Source organism: Drosophila erecta, unplaced genomic scaffold (genome assembly GCF_003286155.1).
Source record: "Drosophila erecta strain 14021-0224.00,06,07 unplaced genomic scaffold, DereRS2 tig00000000-arrow-pilon, whole genome shotgun sequence".
Taxonomy (NCBI): domain Eukaryota; kingdom Metazoa; phylum Arthropoda; class Insecta; order Diptera; family Drosophilidae; genus Drosophila; species Drosophila erecta.
This window is the reverse complement of record NW_020825194.1, coordinates 22316855-22335237: the sequence shown is the minus strand read 5'-3', so window position 1 is coordinate 22335237 and position 18383 is coordinate 22316855. Positions and strand designations below refer to the sequence as shown.

The 18383-nt window shown below is 45.9% G+C and overlaps 2 protein-coding genes across 14 annotated transcripts in view; one reads left to right on the top strand and one right to left on the bottom strand.

Annotated features, from left to right (window-relative positions):
- The first annotated feature begins 1290 nt into the window (after positions 1-1290).
- Positions 1291-2712, top strand: LOC6553905 (larval cuticle protein A1A). The gene is made up of 2 exons (XM_001979486.3): positions 1291-1416; positions 1725-2712. The coding sequence occupies exons 1-2, from the start codon at positions 1408-1410 to the stop codon at positions 2451-2453; spliced, it is 738 nt and encodes a 245-aa protein (XP_001979522.1). The 5' UTR covers positions 1291-1407; the 3' UTR covers positions 2454-2712.
- Positions 2713-4911: 2199 nt separating this feature from the next.
- The window catches only part of LOC6553906 (dystrophin, isoforms A/C/F/G/H), a 136006-nt gene continuing 122534 nt past the window's right edge, over positions 4912-18383 (bottom strand). For 5 of the 13 annotated variants that reach the window (XM_026978731.1, XM_026978757.1, XM_026978782.1 and 2 more), the window contains exons 27-36: positions 9567-9826; positions 9307-9507; positions 9112-9245; positions 8691-9049; positions 8116-8499; positions 7937-8057; positions 7445-7875; positions 7082-7382; positions 5796-6432; positions 5610-5695 (exon numbers count right to left, since the gene is read on the bottom strand). In XM_026978731.1, coding sequence (XP_026834532.1) covers positions 5692-5695; positions 5796-6432; positions 7082-7382; positions 7445-7875; positions 7937-8057; positions 8116-8499; positions 8691-9049; positions 9112-9245; positions 9307-9507; positions 9567-9826 — 2832 coding nt within the window. In that variant the 3' untranslated portion in view covers positions 5610-5691. Of the gene's footprint in view, positions 5696-5795; positions 6433-7081; positions 7383-7444; positions 7876-7936; positions 8058-8115; positions 8500-8690; positions 9050-9111; positions 9246-9306; positions 9508-9566; positions 9827-13188; positions 14411-18383 lie in introns of those variants that run through there. The other 8 variants (XM_015154805.2, XM_015154797.2, XM_015154806.2 and 5 more) reach the window with 5 other exon arrangements.

Below are 18383 nucleotides of genomic sequence, written 5' to 3'. Positions count from 1 at the left end.
CTAATCCATTATTGACTGGATTTTCATTTCGGCCTCCTTGGCAACTTGCAGCATTAGCCTGACATTCTTGTTGATCAATTGCTTTGATCTGCTGGCTAAAAATAGTCAAAACAGCTGACATGGCACGACTTTGATTCTCTGTTATAGTTAGTTGTCGCATAAACAGGCTAAGACAATGCATGCGGTTGTCAATGGTTTTCCAGATGCCAGATACAAATTTGCAGCCATAAATTAAGCTCACAGAACGGTAAACGTAGGAATTGTCGCAGGCACTTGGCTGTGAGAAGCTGGAAAGGGTATTGTGTGGGCCATCAAAATGGTTGGACATCCTAAAATGAATCTCCAACTCAGCTTTGGTTGTAAATGATGTAATAGTCCTGCTGGTTTTAGACATGCTTGCTATGTAGTAACCATCTAAGTTGAGGATTAGCCAGAAAACAAGTCTGAGCTGCAGGATCAATCACGAGAGACGTTGTATAGTCGACATGCCACTCTTTTAAGGGTATTATTAATGACATTATTTGCCCAGACTGCAAGTGGTAGTTGGCCTGGTCCGTGGGCCAGACTAATGTGCCGACAGCAGCGCGTTGACCTTTCGCTTTATTAGGCGGTTGGAGCGACTGGCTGCCCCTGTTTTCGCCCCTTCTTGTGGGCCCAGGCACTCGCACTCCAGGCACTTTTAATTCAATTGTGGACCACCTGACCTTTTCAGGCGCTGCAACTGCCATTTAATATGGAACCGCCGCATTAAGCCGCTGCTGGTGCAGCTTGTTCTTCTCAGCTAATTACGCGGCAGCCAAAGGCAGCCAAAGGCAGCAAGGCCCAGCATCCAGGCAATGCTAATTTAACATTTCAATTGTGTGCGGCCAAATAAATGTGCACATAACTGCCACAAGTCGGTGTCCAAGCGAATCGAAACCGAGTCGTACACGTCGCAAAAGTGAAAGGGCAAACTCGGGCTGGCTTGCCCCGGAGGTTGGGGACCCTTTAAATGGTTTAGCGGAAGAATAACCTTTCTAAGTCGACACGATAGCTGCGCCAAAGTTGAAGCCAGGCACACGATTTGCCGCCAGGTGGGCAAGAGTCAATCCCCGACCCCTGGCTCCACAGGCCTGCTCCGCGCCATGTGCTTGATCGCTGGCCCAGACTGGCAACTTCCTCTGGCCGGGTCTCTCTGATCCGAAATTAGTTTATTGCCTCCACTGCGCCATGTGAAGCAGGCGACATTTGGCGCCGTTAGCCAGTATAAATGGCCAGAACTCCCAGCGAACGCTTGCAGTTTTGGTTACTTCTTCTAGCGCGATCGTCGTCGAAGCCAACGATACTCCGGCCACTCTGTACGTGGTGTCTGCTGAGTCTGTGGCAACTGTGAGCGAGTGGAAAGGATACCCCTGCAAGGACATCGTCATGCTGAAGGTGGGGCAACAAAGGATAGCAGAGTCTTTTGCAACAGCGCCCATAAAGTTTAGGCCGCTTTAATATACTTGTACTCTAAGGGGAAAAGTGCATTTAACCACTTTTCCTCAAACTGAAAGCCTTTTCTTGACTCACAGAAGGATTAGTCAGTGCATAAAGAAGATAGTTTAAGTCTTACATGAATTGGAAGTTATGCCAATTAAATCAATTTTGTTTAATTGCTTTAAAAGCCACCATTTTCTGTCGCTCATATTACTTGAAGTATATTTAAATTGGATTATTTCCTGATTTTCCTTTTTATTTTTCAGATTTCCCTACTGAGCGCCGTGCTCGGCATCGCCTATGCGGGCGTGATTGGACCCGGGCCGTATTATGGCGGTCCAGCTGCTCCCGGACCCCTGCACCACTATGGAGGATACGGGCCTCTGCCTGGTCCCTATGTGGCGCCCAAGCCGGCTGCTCCCGAGCCCTACGATCCCGACCCGAAGTATTCGTTTGGCTATGACATCCAGGATGGTTATACAGGCGATCTGAAGTCGCAGCATGAGACGCGCCACGGAGATGTGGTGAAGGGCAGCTACTCGGTTGTGGATCCGGATGGCACCAAGCGCACCGTTGACTACACGGCGGATCCCCATCACGGATTCAACGCGGTGGTTCGCAAGGAGCCGCTGGCCTACAAGGCACCAGCCCACCTGGCGCCTGTGGTCGCACCTGCACCCGCTCCAGTGCCTGCTCATTACGGCCCAGCTCCGGCTCCTCCACTTCCGGCGCTGCCCAAGGCTCCTCTGCTATCGTATCCCCTGGCCCTGGGACCTTACCACCGCGGAGCTCCTGCACCTGCACCTGGTCCCGCTCCCGCTCCTGCTCCCGCTCCAGCTCCGGCTCCGGTGTCTGTGCCAGTGGCTACTCCAGTCCTGCCCTCAGCCCACTTCCATGCCGCCTATCCCGCCCTGGCCCACAGCCCCTATGCCCACTATGCGGCTCCAGGACCGGCTCCCGCTCCAGTGGACCCCCATGCCTACTACCATCACTGAGGGACCGGGGCTCTCCGCTACCTGATCTGATTTGATTCGACTTCATCTATCGCACGCAGCTTACACTGACCCAAAACTGAAACTCCGGCTATAACTGTGCCAAACGCTGTACCTTAATCTCTTATTCTGTGTTCTTCGAGGGATTTGATACCGATCCAACATGTAGATTGATTCTAAGATAGCCCTAGCCTATGTACACGTCTTAAGAATATGTTGTTGAATGGTTAGTCTAGGAAATAAAACGAGAATTGAAAAACCTAACAGATTTTTTGCGCATAGTTCCCAGTTTCCTAGTTTCCAGTTTCTTCCAGCTCAAGAAAGCAGCTCCGAAAAAGTATGTAAGTAAATTAAAAGCTGAGGTTATAACGCAATTGATGAGTGTTTTATTTATTGTATCAACTTTCGCAATGGTTCATATATGTATATGTTATATGATATCGTATGTGGCATATCTCATATGTATAATTTCCGATTATGTATAAATATGTATATGTGTGTTGTATATAAACGCTTCGAGTATGTCACCGTATGTTATAAATAAGTTTATTACAATGCATATTGTGTTATTAATTGTGAATTATGTTTAATAAGTTCTATGAGCTACCATTCGTAGAACACATTGAAATGTTTTCGATATCGATTACTCCTCAGCCGACTTCAAAAGTTCATCAGTGTGCAGAGTGCGTTTTGGTCTCGCTGCACTCGATTAGGTATACAATTAAATACGATTATAGTCCTTAGTTTTGTAATAAACGGTATCAAAAGATAGGTACAATTGAGTCATGCCTGCTACCACTAAATTAATTTCGAAGCTTCTATTCCAACAAAACGATTAGTTGTCAAGCTCGGGGCTTTGTGTCTATCATTATCCGTCTGATTGAGTTGATGTGTACGATTATTTAAACTAAGGGTGTTTAGGCTGATATACCATATACCATATACCATACAAAAGTGCTGTGCTCTAGAGGCCTTTGCCTTTACAGTTGGACACAATTCAGCTAAGTAATCTGCTTAGAATAAGGGACTAATATACGGTGTACAAACCGCTAATATAAATAAGCGGCTAATATAGCTCACAGTACTCCTTGACCACTTGTCATATAATATGTAATTCATAATTTCTTCGTTGATTGTTTGGCTTCGTCTCGGTTTCCTCATCGGCTCTCGAGGATTTAGGTAAAAATCTATTGTAGACAACCACTGGATGATGAAGACTATTTCGGGATATGCTTGAATTGCGTTGCTTGATATCAGTTGTCAGTATAAAATTGCGGACAAACAAATGGCAGCTTTGGCTATTCTCAACTCGGATCTCAGTTACTAGACTTGATGCTTTTAAATTCGTCCTCGACTACGTACTCCTAAAGATATAAACGATACATAATGTATATAAGGATTATATGTACGCCGTTGAATGGGATATGTTTCACTAATGATTATATAGTTGACTTAAGCATTCTGGTTTCGATTTTAGTTCATTTGTTTATAACTTGAAACGGAGGGTTTTCTTTTATTAAACTTGATTGGTTATTGGTAGGACGTCTCTTCCACATTAAGTTTCGGCTTGGGTTGGGTTGGTACGGTATGGTTAGACAAAAATACTCATAGTTGGGTCCTTTTACTACACAGAAGTGGTTGAATAATTTGCTAACTGCATTTCGTTAATAGCTATATCTCTTTATATAATTCTTTCTATGTTTAGTATAGTCGTGTTGCGTTATTTACTAAGTGCCCGGAAATTCTAGTGAAAACTCAACCTAGCTTAGATAAATTAATCTGATAGATGACACAAATGATAACAGTTTCTAAAAATGTTTCCATATTGTCCTTATTTTCGTTCCTAATTTTTGTATAATTTCGTTAACTAAATGCGGAATGTGGAATTTCAAGAGAAATAAACTGAAGAGTTTCATGTCATATAGCTAATATCTGATATATCTATAAATATTTATCGATCTGTGGCATATCTAGGTTAAAACTTTGCTCTCTTTCGGCTATATATTTTATCTTATGTTGATGTGAGTATTGTACGATATTGGGTATCAAGTTATAGACATCTATATGTATCGATTCGAATAGTTCCTTGTGGTATTTAGGTATGTTAAAGCAGTTTTCAATATCATTGATTCGTAAGTATATCTGAGTTATCCAAGTGTAATTTGACTAGTTTCATTGGAATGATGTGGATTACCTAATATATTTGAGGGTTCTGGTATTGAATAAGATTCGGTTCGATTAAGTAGATAGAAAAGGTGGTCCATTTAGTGATCGTATTCGTCAGCATATGATTAGGTTTATGAAGATCTTGTTGTCTACAAACCAAAAGCAAAATAAAAGTCTAAAGACTGTGATATTTAATAATAATTCTTTAATTAAAAACATTGCAGCACACTTTCAGTTAGCACAGATATTAATATTAAATAATATTAAGAAATAATACACAAGGAATCGGAATAAATTAGGATACAAATTAAAACTGATTGTATATTTCGAAATTTACATTAAAAACACTTATTGTATAAGCTGTAAAATGATATGAAAGCTAACCAAAAACTGTTAGCTGTTTTTTTTTGTATCTTTGAAATTGATTTGCTTCCTATCAGTTTTTTGAAAAAGGTGCGAGTTATAACAATTTTTCATGTACTAGCAAATTATGATTATGTTTCATTTATGATATAGGTGTTTTTTATATCGTAGGATGTAAGTATGTGTGGGAGTTACCGCTTATCTAATTTTTAAATCATTTCTGCATTATTTCCAGCTTTCAATATGTCTCACTTACTTATGCTTCGATATTTGTATATAATATATATAGATTTGTATCTTTCATAACTACTAAAAGTGTTCTCAGCTTACGCGAAGCTCTTCTTGAAATTCTTTTCCGTCTGGTTCCTCGCAATAATGTATAAATATATGTACCACAATAGTTATATGGATCTATCTTTAGGTGTTTAGGTATGATTATTTAGAATGTTTTGCAGGCCAGCCAATTGGATTTCCTCCCTTGCATTTAATTCTTTTGGATTCCTATACTGTTTCATTGTTTTCTTTAATAGTAGAATGCCATGCAGTTAAGTATCGAAGGTGTTATTTGTGCAGCTCCACGCAGGTTTTCTCCGTGGTTGCCGTGGTCGTCGTCGTCGTTGTGTTCGTAGTGTTGCTGCTCGACGTGTCCTCCAAATCATCGTTCATGCTCTCCAATTCCTGCTCTGTGATGACGGTCACCAGTCCGCTTGAGTTATCTGTGGACAACAAAGATAGAATTTCAATTAGCAAATCTGTATGCTGGCATATTTTCAATTCTCTGAAATGGCAAGGTGACGACACAAATCGTTGCATTACCGCTTCAATCCAACGCATTCTAGGCAAGATCTGCATGGCGATTTGGGACAGTAGAAAGAGAGCAGAGCAGAGAAATAAAGGAGATTAGTAATTGTAGGGCAAAATTCGGTTCCAACAGAAATGTACAGGGAAAACGACATCAACACAAACAACACAAGCAATTCGAAAATGAAATCAAAATCCAGCGCCCGAAAGTAGGCACCGCAAACGAAAACCAAACTGAACACAAGCTCCACAGAGGTGGTCGGAAAATTGAGCCGGCTACAAAGGTGACAGTGACTGCCATTAATATCCGCACCATTCAAGTGCTGCTGGTGCTGCTGGTGCTGCTGTTGCTGCTGTTGCATGAGACTGGAGTGCGGGGGCGGCGGTGGACGTCCGTCGTCGCCCAGATATCCGCCCGATGTCTGCATGCCGCCGGAAATGTCCATTCCGCCATTGCCTGTCATCAGGCTCCTTTGTTGCTGCGGATGTTGCTGCTGCTGCTGCAACTGCTGCTGCTGCTGCTGCTGCTGCTGTTGATGCAACGCATTCAGGGCCCCGCTCAGCTGGTGCTGATGATGCTTCGCCGCCAAGCTCGCCAGTTGGGCGTGCTGCTGCTGCATCTCGCTGCTCATGCCCGGCAGCATAATTCCCTCTGCGAGTGTGTTTGCGGTTTCAGTTTCGATGGAGATGGCGATGGCGATGGTGATGGCGACGGCGATGGAGGGTTTTCATTGATGGGGGTGCACATTAGAGTGGGTGACAGAACAGACAGAACAGCACACAATTAGAGGTTAGTTCGCAGGATGGCCCCTTTGTTAATGTCAGCGGACAGGCAGTCCGAGCCCCAACAATTGGGATGGTTACCCATCGGTATCGTTTCGATAGCATCTAATCCCCCGCATTATATGCGTTTCCACTAAAACAGGTCGACATTTTCGGAGCCCTAATCAATGTTGCATTGCCAACAGTTCCATATTTTAAGAATTTTCCCCTTTCATTTTATATCCCTTCTAAGTGCCATTATGATGGCTTCGTTATTTCTTTGGGCCAAAAAATAACGAAAAGCTCTTCAAATTTGACCATTTAACCTTCCCTAAAGCTGATTATTTAAAGTGGAAATTTATACTTTTACTTAAGGGGCACATTATAGGCAAATTATCCAGGAAATGAAGATAAGAAAATGAAGCTAAGGTCAGCTAGTTTTCCCTGCTGAATCAAACCAGATCCCGCTAATAAGCCCCATTAAACAACGCTAATTGCCACACAAAGCGCCACTCAATCATTTAATCCCAGCCACTCACTTGAGTTGTGCTCGTAGTGGCCGTTCTGTTGGTTCATCTTTGCCGGTGAGTCCGTGTTCAATTGCGAGGCGGTCACCGAGCGGGTCTGGAGGGTGTTGGGCTTGGAGTTCAAGGCGGAGCCGGGTGCGCTGGGCAGGCCGCTGCTGGTGGCGCTGCTGCCACCGCCATTGGGCTCATCTAGAAGCTGGCGCAGTCGCTGCAGCTGGGCTTCCAGCTGGCGATTGTGGTCCTCCAGGATTTGCATACGCGCCTCCAGGCGTCCCTTGTGCTGACGCAGCAGCTTCGCTTCCGCCATCATGTCCTGCGGAATGAAGTAAAGGAAGTTAGCTTGGGGAAAGCAGAGAAGGCAATCCAAAATCTCACCTGGCCCTGCTCGCCCTGGCCAGAGAGACCCGTCATGCTGGAGCTGGAGTGCTGCATGCCATTGGAGTCCTCGGGCATGCCACTTTGCTCCTTGCTGCACAGTTGCTGGTACTCCGCCTGCAGGTTGGCGTTCTCCTCCTCGAGATCGCGTATGATAGCCTCCAGTTCTTCCCGCTGCTCGGCATCCATGGCGGCCATCACTTGGACCGGCGACTTCGGCGCACTTCCATTTGAGGTCCCGGGCAGAGCCTGGCAATACTGAGCGATCAGCTGGTGCTCGTCATCACTGTCCGGCGTGGAGTTCGAGCCCGTTCCGCCGTACTCCACCTGAGCCAGCCGGGAGGCGTACATCTCCAGGCGGGAGTGCATGTCGTTCTGGAGCTGATGGGTTGTGTGCTGCGGGCTGGGCGCCGGGCTCTCCAGCGCATCTCCTAGATTTGGGTATATTCATAATGAAATGGCATCAGTTTTGGTTAACATCAAGAAACCCACCCTCCAAAACACTCTGAACGGGCAGGTAACCCACTCTTGGGTGCTTCTTGAAGTATTTGCGACTCTTGAATTTGTTCTTCAGGGCGCGAGTAAAGTCACGGACGTCCTCGGTGGATGTGGTCTGGATAAGGCCAGAAGATTAGCGAAAATATAACATTTTAAGCAATAGAGTATCTCACCGTGGTGCAGTACTCGTGCATGGGATGCGTGAGCTTGTGGTTCTTGGCGTTGCGGCCGAAGAAGAAACACTTTTGGCACATGTCGAAGTTGAAGCACTTGAGGCATCTGTAGCGGAAGCCCACGATCGGGTACTCCTTGCATATGTTGCACTTGGCCTGGTGCTTGGCCGCCTCCGCCGCCGCCAGCCGATGGAGCACCGGAAGCCACACGAGGCTCTGCGGCTCGTGCTGCAGCCAGCCGAGGAAGTGCAGCAGCTCGATGGAGATGTCCTGGTTGCCATCGATGGCCTCCTGCGAGATGCCAGCCTGCTCCAGGCAGGACCGCACCGAGGGCTCTATGTTGGAGCCACCAAAGGCGGCTACTTCGCCTAGTTGGCGGGGTACCTGAAAATATAAAGGGTGTTTAATTTTTCTTATGTTTTATAATTTGAACCGCTGCCAGCGAAAAGCAATGGATATCTTTAGAGGCTTTTAATTTTCATTGATAAACAGCCCAATTAAAGTTAGCTAATCGTAATAAACTACTTTATTTCTGCAATAACTTAGCAGCTAAACTAGCAACTAAATTGACTCACCTGAATGCAGTCGTGCAGCAGCAGCCCCAGTCGCCTCTGGTCCGCCCGTCGGTCAGTATCTGCCACCAGGCGGAACAGATAGCGATACTTCTCCTCCAGGTGGCCCTTGCAGAGGAGGACCAGTCCGACCTTGAAGCTGAGCACTCGGATCTGGCCGGTCCTCTGCGAGTCGTACACATTCAGGATCCAGTTGATGGCCAGGTCCAGCATCAGCGTCAAATCAATTTTATCGATTGTCACGTAGAGCGAATGCAGCACCGTGGTCATGTCGGGTATGTCGATTAGCTTGTCGTTTTGGGCGCGCAGGCCATGCCGATCGAAGGACTCGCAGGCGGTGGACATGCTGATCCTGTCGAGAGCTATTGGGAGATGCCAAAATTGAGTTACCGCCAACAGCAAAAGTGCTCCAGGCTAAGCTCACCCAGTCGCTTCTGAACGGAACGCAGTTTCATGGCCGTTCTGTAGGCGGAAAAGCGTATCTCGTTGAGATCGGCCAGGCCCTTCATCAGCTCGATCATCTCCGGATGGTCCCAGTGCGTGGTCTCGCGTTCGTGGCTGCGGTTCAAAGGGGGTTTTAATATATTACGGCTGTTACTGTGGTTTCCCCTATACTCACTCGATGTAGTAAGGCACATTGGCGGCTGTGGTGGCGCGCTCCCAGGGCGGCTTTACGCTCTGGCCGAGATTGGGCAGTGGTCCAATGGTGCCGCTGTTCGATGTGGTGCGTCCGTCGTCGCCGTTCTCGTGCGTCTGCTGGGCTCCAGCCTGGCAAAGGACCTTCTGGCGCTCGTCCATGGCGATTTGCAGGAGTTTCATGCTGTCGAGTTGAACAGCCCAGTAAGCAAAGTGTACTAATAAACCCAGCGCCAAACTCACCGCGTGTTCAAGTCCTCCAGCTTGGAGAGGCAGGGCGTGGGCACCAGCACCTGGTTGGCGGTGAAGAAGGACTGCTGCTCATTGCAGTCATCCAGCAGCGCACTGGCCGTCGTCATCTTGTCCCTCAGCCGCTGGAGCTGCTGCATCTGCTCATTGGCCTCGCCCACGGAGGAGGGTGGCAGCCAGGCGGTCTTTGTCTGCTCAGCCAGGGCGACGCGGGAGCTGAGATCCTCCAGGATCTTCTGGAACTGACGCATTTTCTGCAAGCACAAGCCAAGCAGGGAAATTAATTCAAGCGAACTTGCTGGTTGAAGAAGTAATACGTAATTAGCCATATTGTTTTGCCTGGCATCCTTTATGTAATATTCCCTTTGAGCCCGCGGCTCAGTTTCCCCCGCACCACAAACACTTTTTAATGCCTACTTGCAGGCGCCTCAACTTTAATTTAATTACGATTATGAGCTTAGTTGAGCTCACGTTGCAGTTACGGCTTTTTATGCCCATCGTAAGGGGATTAAAATGTTGGCCCAGACTGGCCGGAGAATATGAGATCTAATGCCAATCAGTTCCGGTTAGTATATTAAAGCGGATTAGTTGGCCAGGCCGATTATCCCCACCTCTTTTTGTGCATGCTGATGTCCTGATGTTCCTAAGGAGCGCTTTTATATTCAAGTAATCTACTTTTACAAAACAAAGCATCCTGAGTGATTTTAAAGCCGCATTAAGTGTAAGCTACTACAGACTACTTCGTTTTTTAAACACTACTACCCAACGCAACCTTTATATTTTGGCAAGTATCTGCGAATCAGATACAGCTGTGCCACTTAACCCCTTCGCATCGCTGGCTTTTGTATGTTTTTTGAAGTGTGTGCTGCGAAGTGAGTTGCTTCTTCATTAGCAGTTAAAAGCAGGCAGCTTGCGCCTCAACGCTGATGTCCTTTGTATGCACTGCGCTGCCGAAAAGTCCCTGCACGTAGGACCTCCTGCTCCTTTTTCACTCCCCGCCAATTTGGCGCTTTTGTGACTCTAAGCTGGAAAAGGCAGGAGCGCTGGAAAAGGAGCAACAGGAGGCAAGGAGCAACATCTGCGCACGTTTCATTTGGCCCATTTTCGCTCGCCCGCTCCCCCGGGAAAATTTTCGCTTTTCAATTTTTACCTTGACACCCCATTTCCCAACTTCCCATTTCCCAACTTCCATTTTCCGTTCCCCATTGCCACTTCCCAGCATTTTCCATTTCCATAACCCGGCAACAGAAACTTTCATTGCCTGCCGTTTTGCATGCAACAAGCAAAATGCATTTACCTTGGCAAAGCAAAACTTTCAGCACCCCGCAAGGAGAAAGAAGTCCTGGACCAGCCCAGGACTTCAGTCCCCCCCATCCGCCCCTTGTTCGTTTTCTTTATTATTTCATTTAGTTTTCCCAGGATCCCTCAACTCTCTTTTCGGATCCCGCCTCCGCCATTTCGGCTTCTGTGTAGTTTTTTAATTTAGTTTTCTTGGAGTTTGTGTTTTTGATTTGGAACTTTAGCCCTAGCTTTTCCAGCCTTTAACTCTTTGTGGCTCCCGGGGCAAGTTTATGCCCCATAATGCACTTGCACAGCCAGTTGTCCATGTGTTTGGCTGGGCTGTTTGCATCCAGGCTGCAGCTCTTGTTTGTGGCATTTCCCGGGGCAATTGTTGCTCTGCCTTTAAAGCTAGGCTAAATAAATAATCTATTTCGGGCCGTATTGCAGCAGATAAAGATAGGGCCTATAATAATTACCAAATATACTCGTATTGCATGAAAACTCTTTCCGATATCTATAAACACATTCATATAAATAAATGGATTTAATAGGACCACAAAAGAGTAGGTATTATTTCTGTAATTAACCCTCCTCACTATAAATATTTAATTTTAGTAAGCTTCTTCGGCAGTTTCTGCTCTGCTCATTATCTTTTCCCACACAACTCAAAGGAAAGCGTTCTTATTTTCATTTTTTCACCTCCGCTGCTAATTAAGCACACAAATTATTTCCCGCTGCACTGCGCGCAACTTCAGTTGAAATCCTTTGTGTGGCTGCTTTGAGCTGCCTCGCATTTATTTTTAATTAGCGGAGCGGGCAACGCAGCCAACAAAGGCGCCCAAAGGCTGGGCCAACTTGTCGCTGGCAATCAATAATTTGTTGTTTACAATAAATATGCAGCCCCTCACTCATTGCTCCTCCATTAATTAGTGGCAACAAGCCAACAAAGTGGCCCCGCCACAAAGAGACAAGAAAGCTGTTTGCCATCCAAGTCGCTGGGTAAAAACTCAGGGGGTTGGGTTGCAGTTGCATGTGGGTGGCGATGGGGTGGCTCGCTGATAAGAGGGCAATGCACTTTTAAAGCTGCCTCCTTGGAAGAAGTTTAATCAGCGGCAACGACGGCGAAGAAGGCTTCATGCATTGTGGGCCTCTGCCAAAGGGAATCCTGGCAACAAGGATTGCCAACGAGGAGCTCGGCATTGGGTGGCCATAGTTGCGGGGCGTTTGTCCATGGCGTGTACTTAAAAAGTGCAACTCTGTGTAATTTAATACCATCCGCTTGACTCCATAACAATTCCTGGGCTGTGCGCCTCACCTGCGGCTGTCGAGCGGGGAACTTGGTTAAATAAAAAGCAAATGTTGCCGCCTTATTTTCTATGGCAGCACGCAGAGCAGCACAGCAGAAAAATCATTGTACTCTTCAAGTATTTTCATTGTATTTTCAAGTAATGAAGTTAATTAGTGCACGAAAAAGGAAGGCATCCCTTAAAGTTGTAAGTCAGTAAAATGCGTTTTGTTCTTTTTGGCAAATGCAAATAAAAGAACGAAAAAATGGCACTGATTTTTGCCAGTGTAGAGCTCGCATCGCCCACAGAGCTTATTAAAAATGATTTGTGTTGGCACAGGAGGTAAATGCCACAGAAATGGCAGAAATGTATGCCTTAAATTGACATTTTGCCAGGCGATGAATGCAAAGCGAGAGATGAGAATAATTCTGCAGGTAAATCAATTATTTTATCCAACTGTTGCTCCCTCCGCCTTGACTTACTCCCCCTTCACTTTACCCCTTGCTCAGTGAAGCTCAAAACGGAAATCCTAGCTTGCATTAATTAATTGAAATTGCAAGTGAGACTGAAAAAGTTGTATCCATAGAAGGCGGTGGGGAAAAGCGGGGAATTACGGAGAGAAAAGAAAACTCGGTTAGCAGTTTGCCATTTCCTTTTTTGGCAAGGACACATCTACTTGGGTAAAGCACGACCAACAACGAAAACGAGTCTTTTATGTCTGTGGGTGGAAATTAATCAAGATTTCAAAGGAAATGCTGAAAAAGAGATGGATAAGCGGAGGGCAGGCAAGGATTCTTTAATTAAAATTATGCATTAAAATGAATGACTTCTGTATTTCTGATTGCACGCATATTAAAAAATATTTTTCTCTGCGACTTGTGGGTTGCGAAAAAACCCATGAACTATAATATGAATTTTAACTTTTTCCTTTCTCATACTTTTATCACATAGTTATCTGAAAATCGTACTGAGTTCGACTCCATAAAGCAACATAAATTTCAGAGACGTGACCTATATTTCGGCCAACCACTGTTAGCCAGTACACAAACCTCATTCTCATCGCGCAAGATTCCGACAACCTGGAGGAACATGCGCTCGGCATCGTTCTGCGGATCGCAGTTGGAGTAGGTGTCGTCCACCAGCGTGATGTCGCCCAGGCGGCAGTGGAGCTGCTCCTCCGACGAGGAGGAGTACAGCGACAGGATGTTGCGTCGCCGCTCATTGGCAACAAGTTGCACGCAGGAGGCGACTGTTGCCACCGCTGCCGCTTGTCGATCAACAGCAACATCTCCTGGCGGAGCTTCGGCTTCCTCGCAGCCACTGCTGCTCAGCTGGGAGTAGCTAAGGCTCAGTCCGTCCAACTCCTCGCCCTCCTCCTCGTCCTCATCCTCCTCGTCATCGTCCTGCTCCATTTCGTGCTCCAGCTCGGTGCCGCCGGTTCCACTGTCACCGCTTTGCGAGCTGGCCTTGGCCTTGGCCTTGGCCACGCCCCCATGTGCGGCGGCCGCCCCAACATTAACCACCACCAGGTTGTCGAGCTGGTTGCCGTTGCCGAAGTGGTGCGACTCATTGCTGCTGCTGCTGCTCCGACTGCGGCGCTTCAGGGATCGGAAGGGGGCGAGCAGTCGGCGACGCGTGCTGCACGTGGGCGTGGCATATGGCGGCAGCAGTTCCAACGTCTGCTGGTGGATCTTGGGCGCCCCAGCGTACCTCTCCAGCGACCTTGATTTTGCCCCGCTGCTGTGCAGCACGGCGCATCCTGCTCCTCTGGTGTGGGAATTCTCAATCACCTCCCCTGCCTCGTCGCTGGAACTGTGGGCCAGTGCTGGCGATGTTGCAGCCTGGCCACTGCTGGCGAAGAGCCGCATCCTGTAGCTGCTGCAGCAAGGGTTCGCTTTACTTGAGCTATTCAGTTGGTGCTGCTGCAGATGCGGACGCTGCTGCTGATGCTGCAGACTCTTAAGATGCAAATACAGGTGCTGTCCTTCTTCGCGCAGCTGAAGCTGCTGCAGTTGTGGCTGCTGCCAAAGATCTCGCACGAGTTGCTGCGGATTGTTGCTGCTGCTGCTGCTGCTGCAGTGGCTCCCGATGCTGCCGTCCTTGCTGTGCAACGTGGCTGATCGTCCGGCGGGGCGAGTTAATTAATCTTGCTCTATGCAGATTTCAGGTTTTCGCTGTTGCTGCTGCTCCTCCCGAACAAAAACTTAGGCACTTGGCTGCATCGTTTTAGGGCACATTCTTGCGTAATGAACGTTGTTTTTATGCGCTTATCTATTTATAAAACCGGTTCGACAGGATTCTAGGCTTGTGATTGCGTTTTCTCTCCCCAGCTCCGGTCAAAAATGACAAAGGCGGCTGAAGCGCACACAAATATGTGTGTAATTCGTACTACAAATATGCCCCAAGTCAATAAGCCACTCAATTACGCCGAAATTTCCCAGCCCACGCCCCTCGCCCCTCGCTCCCGCCCAAGCCGCCCAACTTTTGACTAGCGTTAATTATCCAGACATCTTGGCTCTGTTTGCCAGGCAAAAAGGTTGACTGCATTCTGTTTGCACAATTGTTGTTGCGCGCCTGGGCCTATACCTATTCCCATCCCGCTCACTCCCCTGACTTTTGGTGTGTAAATTATGTTGGGCAATATTTGCTCGCCGATAAGCCAACTCCAATGTTTCAGTTAAGACATTTATTGTCTTGTCTCCGGGTTCTGCGTTCTGCGTTCTGCGTTTTGTTCTGCTCTTGGTTCTCTGGCATTGCCAAGGTGCGATAAGTGGAATGGTGGGACGCAGGGGAGAGGCACGAGCGGGGGTCTTTGGGAAAAACCAATAAAAAGGTGGGATAGGTTAGTGGAACGCTCATATAGGTGTATGTATTTTGGGGCAGGCCAGAGGAAGTTGGTAAGGCAGCGTCGCACCGAGGAGGTGATAAAATGGGGTTAGAGATGGGAAACTCTTTCTAAGCGCTACAGAAGTAGAGAAACCAGGTCCAAAAGAATCAGTAAATCTAGAACAGATTATACTATACTATACCATGGTATAGTATGGTACAGTTTAAAAAAAAAAGGAGGTGGAAGTATATACCATATACATATATGGTATTTAGTATACCTCCTCACCTCCTCTTTTTTTTAAACTATACCATACTATACCATACTATACTATACTATACCATACTATACTATACTATACCATACTATACTATACCATATAATACTATACCATACTATACTATACCATACCATACTGTACCATACTATACTATACCATACTATACTAAACTAAACTATCTTTTTCACAAATAACATGAACTTAAGTCCAAGTGACTGGCCTGAGACTTTGAAAAAGCCGGAACCCCTAGACCTGGGATCTGGTTTCAATGGAAGATTAAGTACGGCTTGGGTCTTTGGCCAAGTTCGTCTCGAGTGACTATAGCTAAGCAATGACCCCGGCTAAGCCCCATGGAAAGTAATGGAAAACAACAGAAAAGTGTGCAAAGAACAAGCTTCAAAAATAGATGACATTCAAGAAGGAGAGAAACGAGCGACGAAAAGCGGAAAACCGCCAAGAACTACTTGAAAGAGAGGGTATACGGAGTACGGGGTGGGCGAAAGCTCATTAAAAATTCTAAGCTGTAAAGCAAAACAAAGTTTTAAATAAAGTCCAAAGGGGCGCGGGGCCGGGAGTGGAGACAAGTAAACTAACAAGCCATTGACAAAGACTTCGCCGCGTTGACGAGTGAGTGCGGCCAAAAGCGTGGAAAGAGACGGAGAGATTGTGCGAAGGAGACGGGACGAGCTGGTGCGAAAGAAATGCCAACGAGTAATGCCGGTAATGACATTGTAACGGTATTTATTACAACATTACTGCAAATGACAAGTGTCTAATTAGTTGCAGCAACATTCCACTCCCCATCGCACTTTCCGATGCAGTCGTCTCTTTTGGGCTTTGCATAAATTTAATTTTTCTCGAAATTCTGTTTGCAGTTGCTCTGTCTTTTCGATAGCTCCTGGATTGTTGGAGATGTGTGCGTGATGAAGCGTGACACGAGTTTCCTTCATTCCCTGCATTTCAAAGGCTGATTTTGTATTTTGAACATATTATTAAACTCAATAAAATTGGGAGGCTTGCGGCTTATAGGAACACATGCAAATGCAGTAAAACTACATAGTTCGTATTGGAGCTTAAAATCACGCGACCATCTCCAAATTCAATTGAACCCTAATTGGAATATATTGCCGCGTGGAAAATGCAAAATGCAAAGGCTGTTTCTACCACGAGCGAATGTAAGTCTGGAGTGAAAATATGCAATATTTATTGCATTACTTTTTTGTTATTAGCACGGTTAAATGCATTACGAAATATTGAAAAGCAGCGCCGCCTGATGCTTGCATTTCAATTTGATTGATGTACTTTGTGGGCACGTGAGGGAAATGCCAATGCATTTCATTATAATTTTCACTTTTTTCCCTGTACATCCACAGAGATAACATTCTGCGTCGACTTGCATACGAAATCTGCCCGCTTACAGATACAGATACAGATACACAAACGTATGTAGGAATATGAATTGATATTGATGGAATGTGACGCTGATGTGTGCGGAATGCATTTGTTATTGCCATTGGAAATGCAAATGTTTGCACTATGGCGCAAAAAGATGGTAAGGAAAACAATTTACCAATAATTGAAATGCAACAGATTGAAGATGCTTCCCCGGGCGCTCAGCTGACAGTAAAATCGTATCAAATACTGAATAGATACAAAGATTGGGGTTTCAGCTGCTTAATCATGCGTAACACAAGCCAAATCGAATTTGAATTTTATCAAGTGAGCAAATCAAAAGTGTGTATTTTCATTTTCACTTTCGGTTTATGGCTCTTGACGAAACTCATCCACAATGCTCATCACACGCGGAGCGGCCAACTATTTTGCTGGCCAAAAAACAAAATACGAACGCTAATAAATCACCAAAGTGAGAAACTGTAGGGAGTCTTGAAAGGCGCCGAAACATAAATCCGTTTACCTGCCTTTCAGATACAGATACTCGCCTTTTGTCTAGCAACAACAAAACTAATTAAGTTGCCCAGCCGATGGGGCCACAATCCCAAAGATACATGCGTAGAAATAGAAAGCCCTGCGGTCACATTCGTACCACTGCACGCTCCGTAAACCCAAATCTACGGAGATATCCAGAATCCAAGTGCTGAGTCATTGAATATCGCTGTGAAAACGGTTCAGCACACATAAATCAAAAGCGTCACGAATCGTAGATCATTTCAGCGAGGCAACTGCTCCGCACCCACGAAATGGAGGACACAACCACGTGCTTACGATAATTGCAATTTGATTGAACCGACGAAGCCCTGAGTGTCCAGAATTTTTGAGCAGCCACGGCAGTCATTCAACTCTGAACACAACCAATAACAAATAAGAACCCGAATCATGCAAAGCCGCGTCTCTGGCGGATTACACAAAAGCCCAACCGGAAATTTCAGCTGGAAAAAGAGCAGGAAAAGAGAGACATTCATAAAATGTACAAAAAAAGGAAAACCGTACAAAAACACTAAAAAAGAAAAGCAAGAGTGCATTATGCGACCCTCGGTTCTGGGCTTTTGTTTAGCTGGTCTCGCTCTGTTTGGTTTATGCATTTTCACAGGGCTCGTGAAGGAATTCCCCATCTAGTTCTGAGTGGCCGACCATGAATAATTTTCCAGTTGTGACTTTTGTTTTCCGATTGTCAAATCCATGCAGATGATGAACAAAAGAGTAAAATGTGTGGGCGTAGCATTTGCTAATGTCTTTAATAGGCTATGCAAATGCGCCAAGTGATCACTGAAATTTGGGGAAGATAAGCTGGAGTTAAAAGTATTTTAGGGATTAACTTTACAAGCCCCATTTACCAGCAAGGTCTCCTGATAAAAATCGAATGCCGTTTATGGCCTAACCCAAATAAAATCCAATCAGTAAGGAACGCAGATTTCAATTTAGCATATTTTTTGCCCATTTTAGCCAGCCTCACTATGAGGAATAGAAAAAGAGGAAATCGGACAAAAAGGAGCGGAAATTTCATGCGTCATGCGGCACAATTGAAACCACAAAAGTCACTTCGTGGGGCCACGCCCCCGCATGTCAGTGCATTTTCAGGGCTCAAACATATTCCATTCTATACACTATATGAGGCTGCCTGGAATTGGCGTTGAAAAATGATATCAAATTTGTGTTTGCCGGCGAGCACACACAAACAG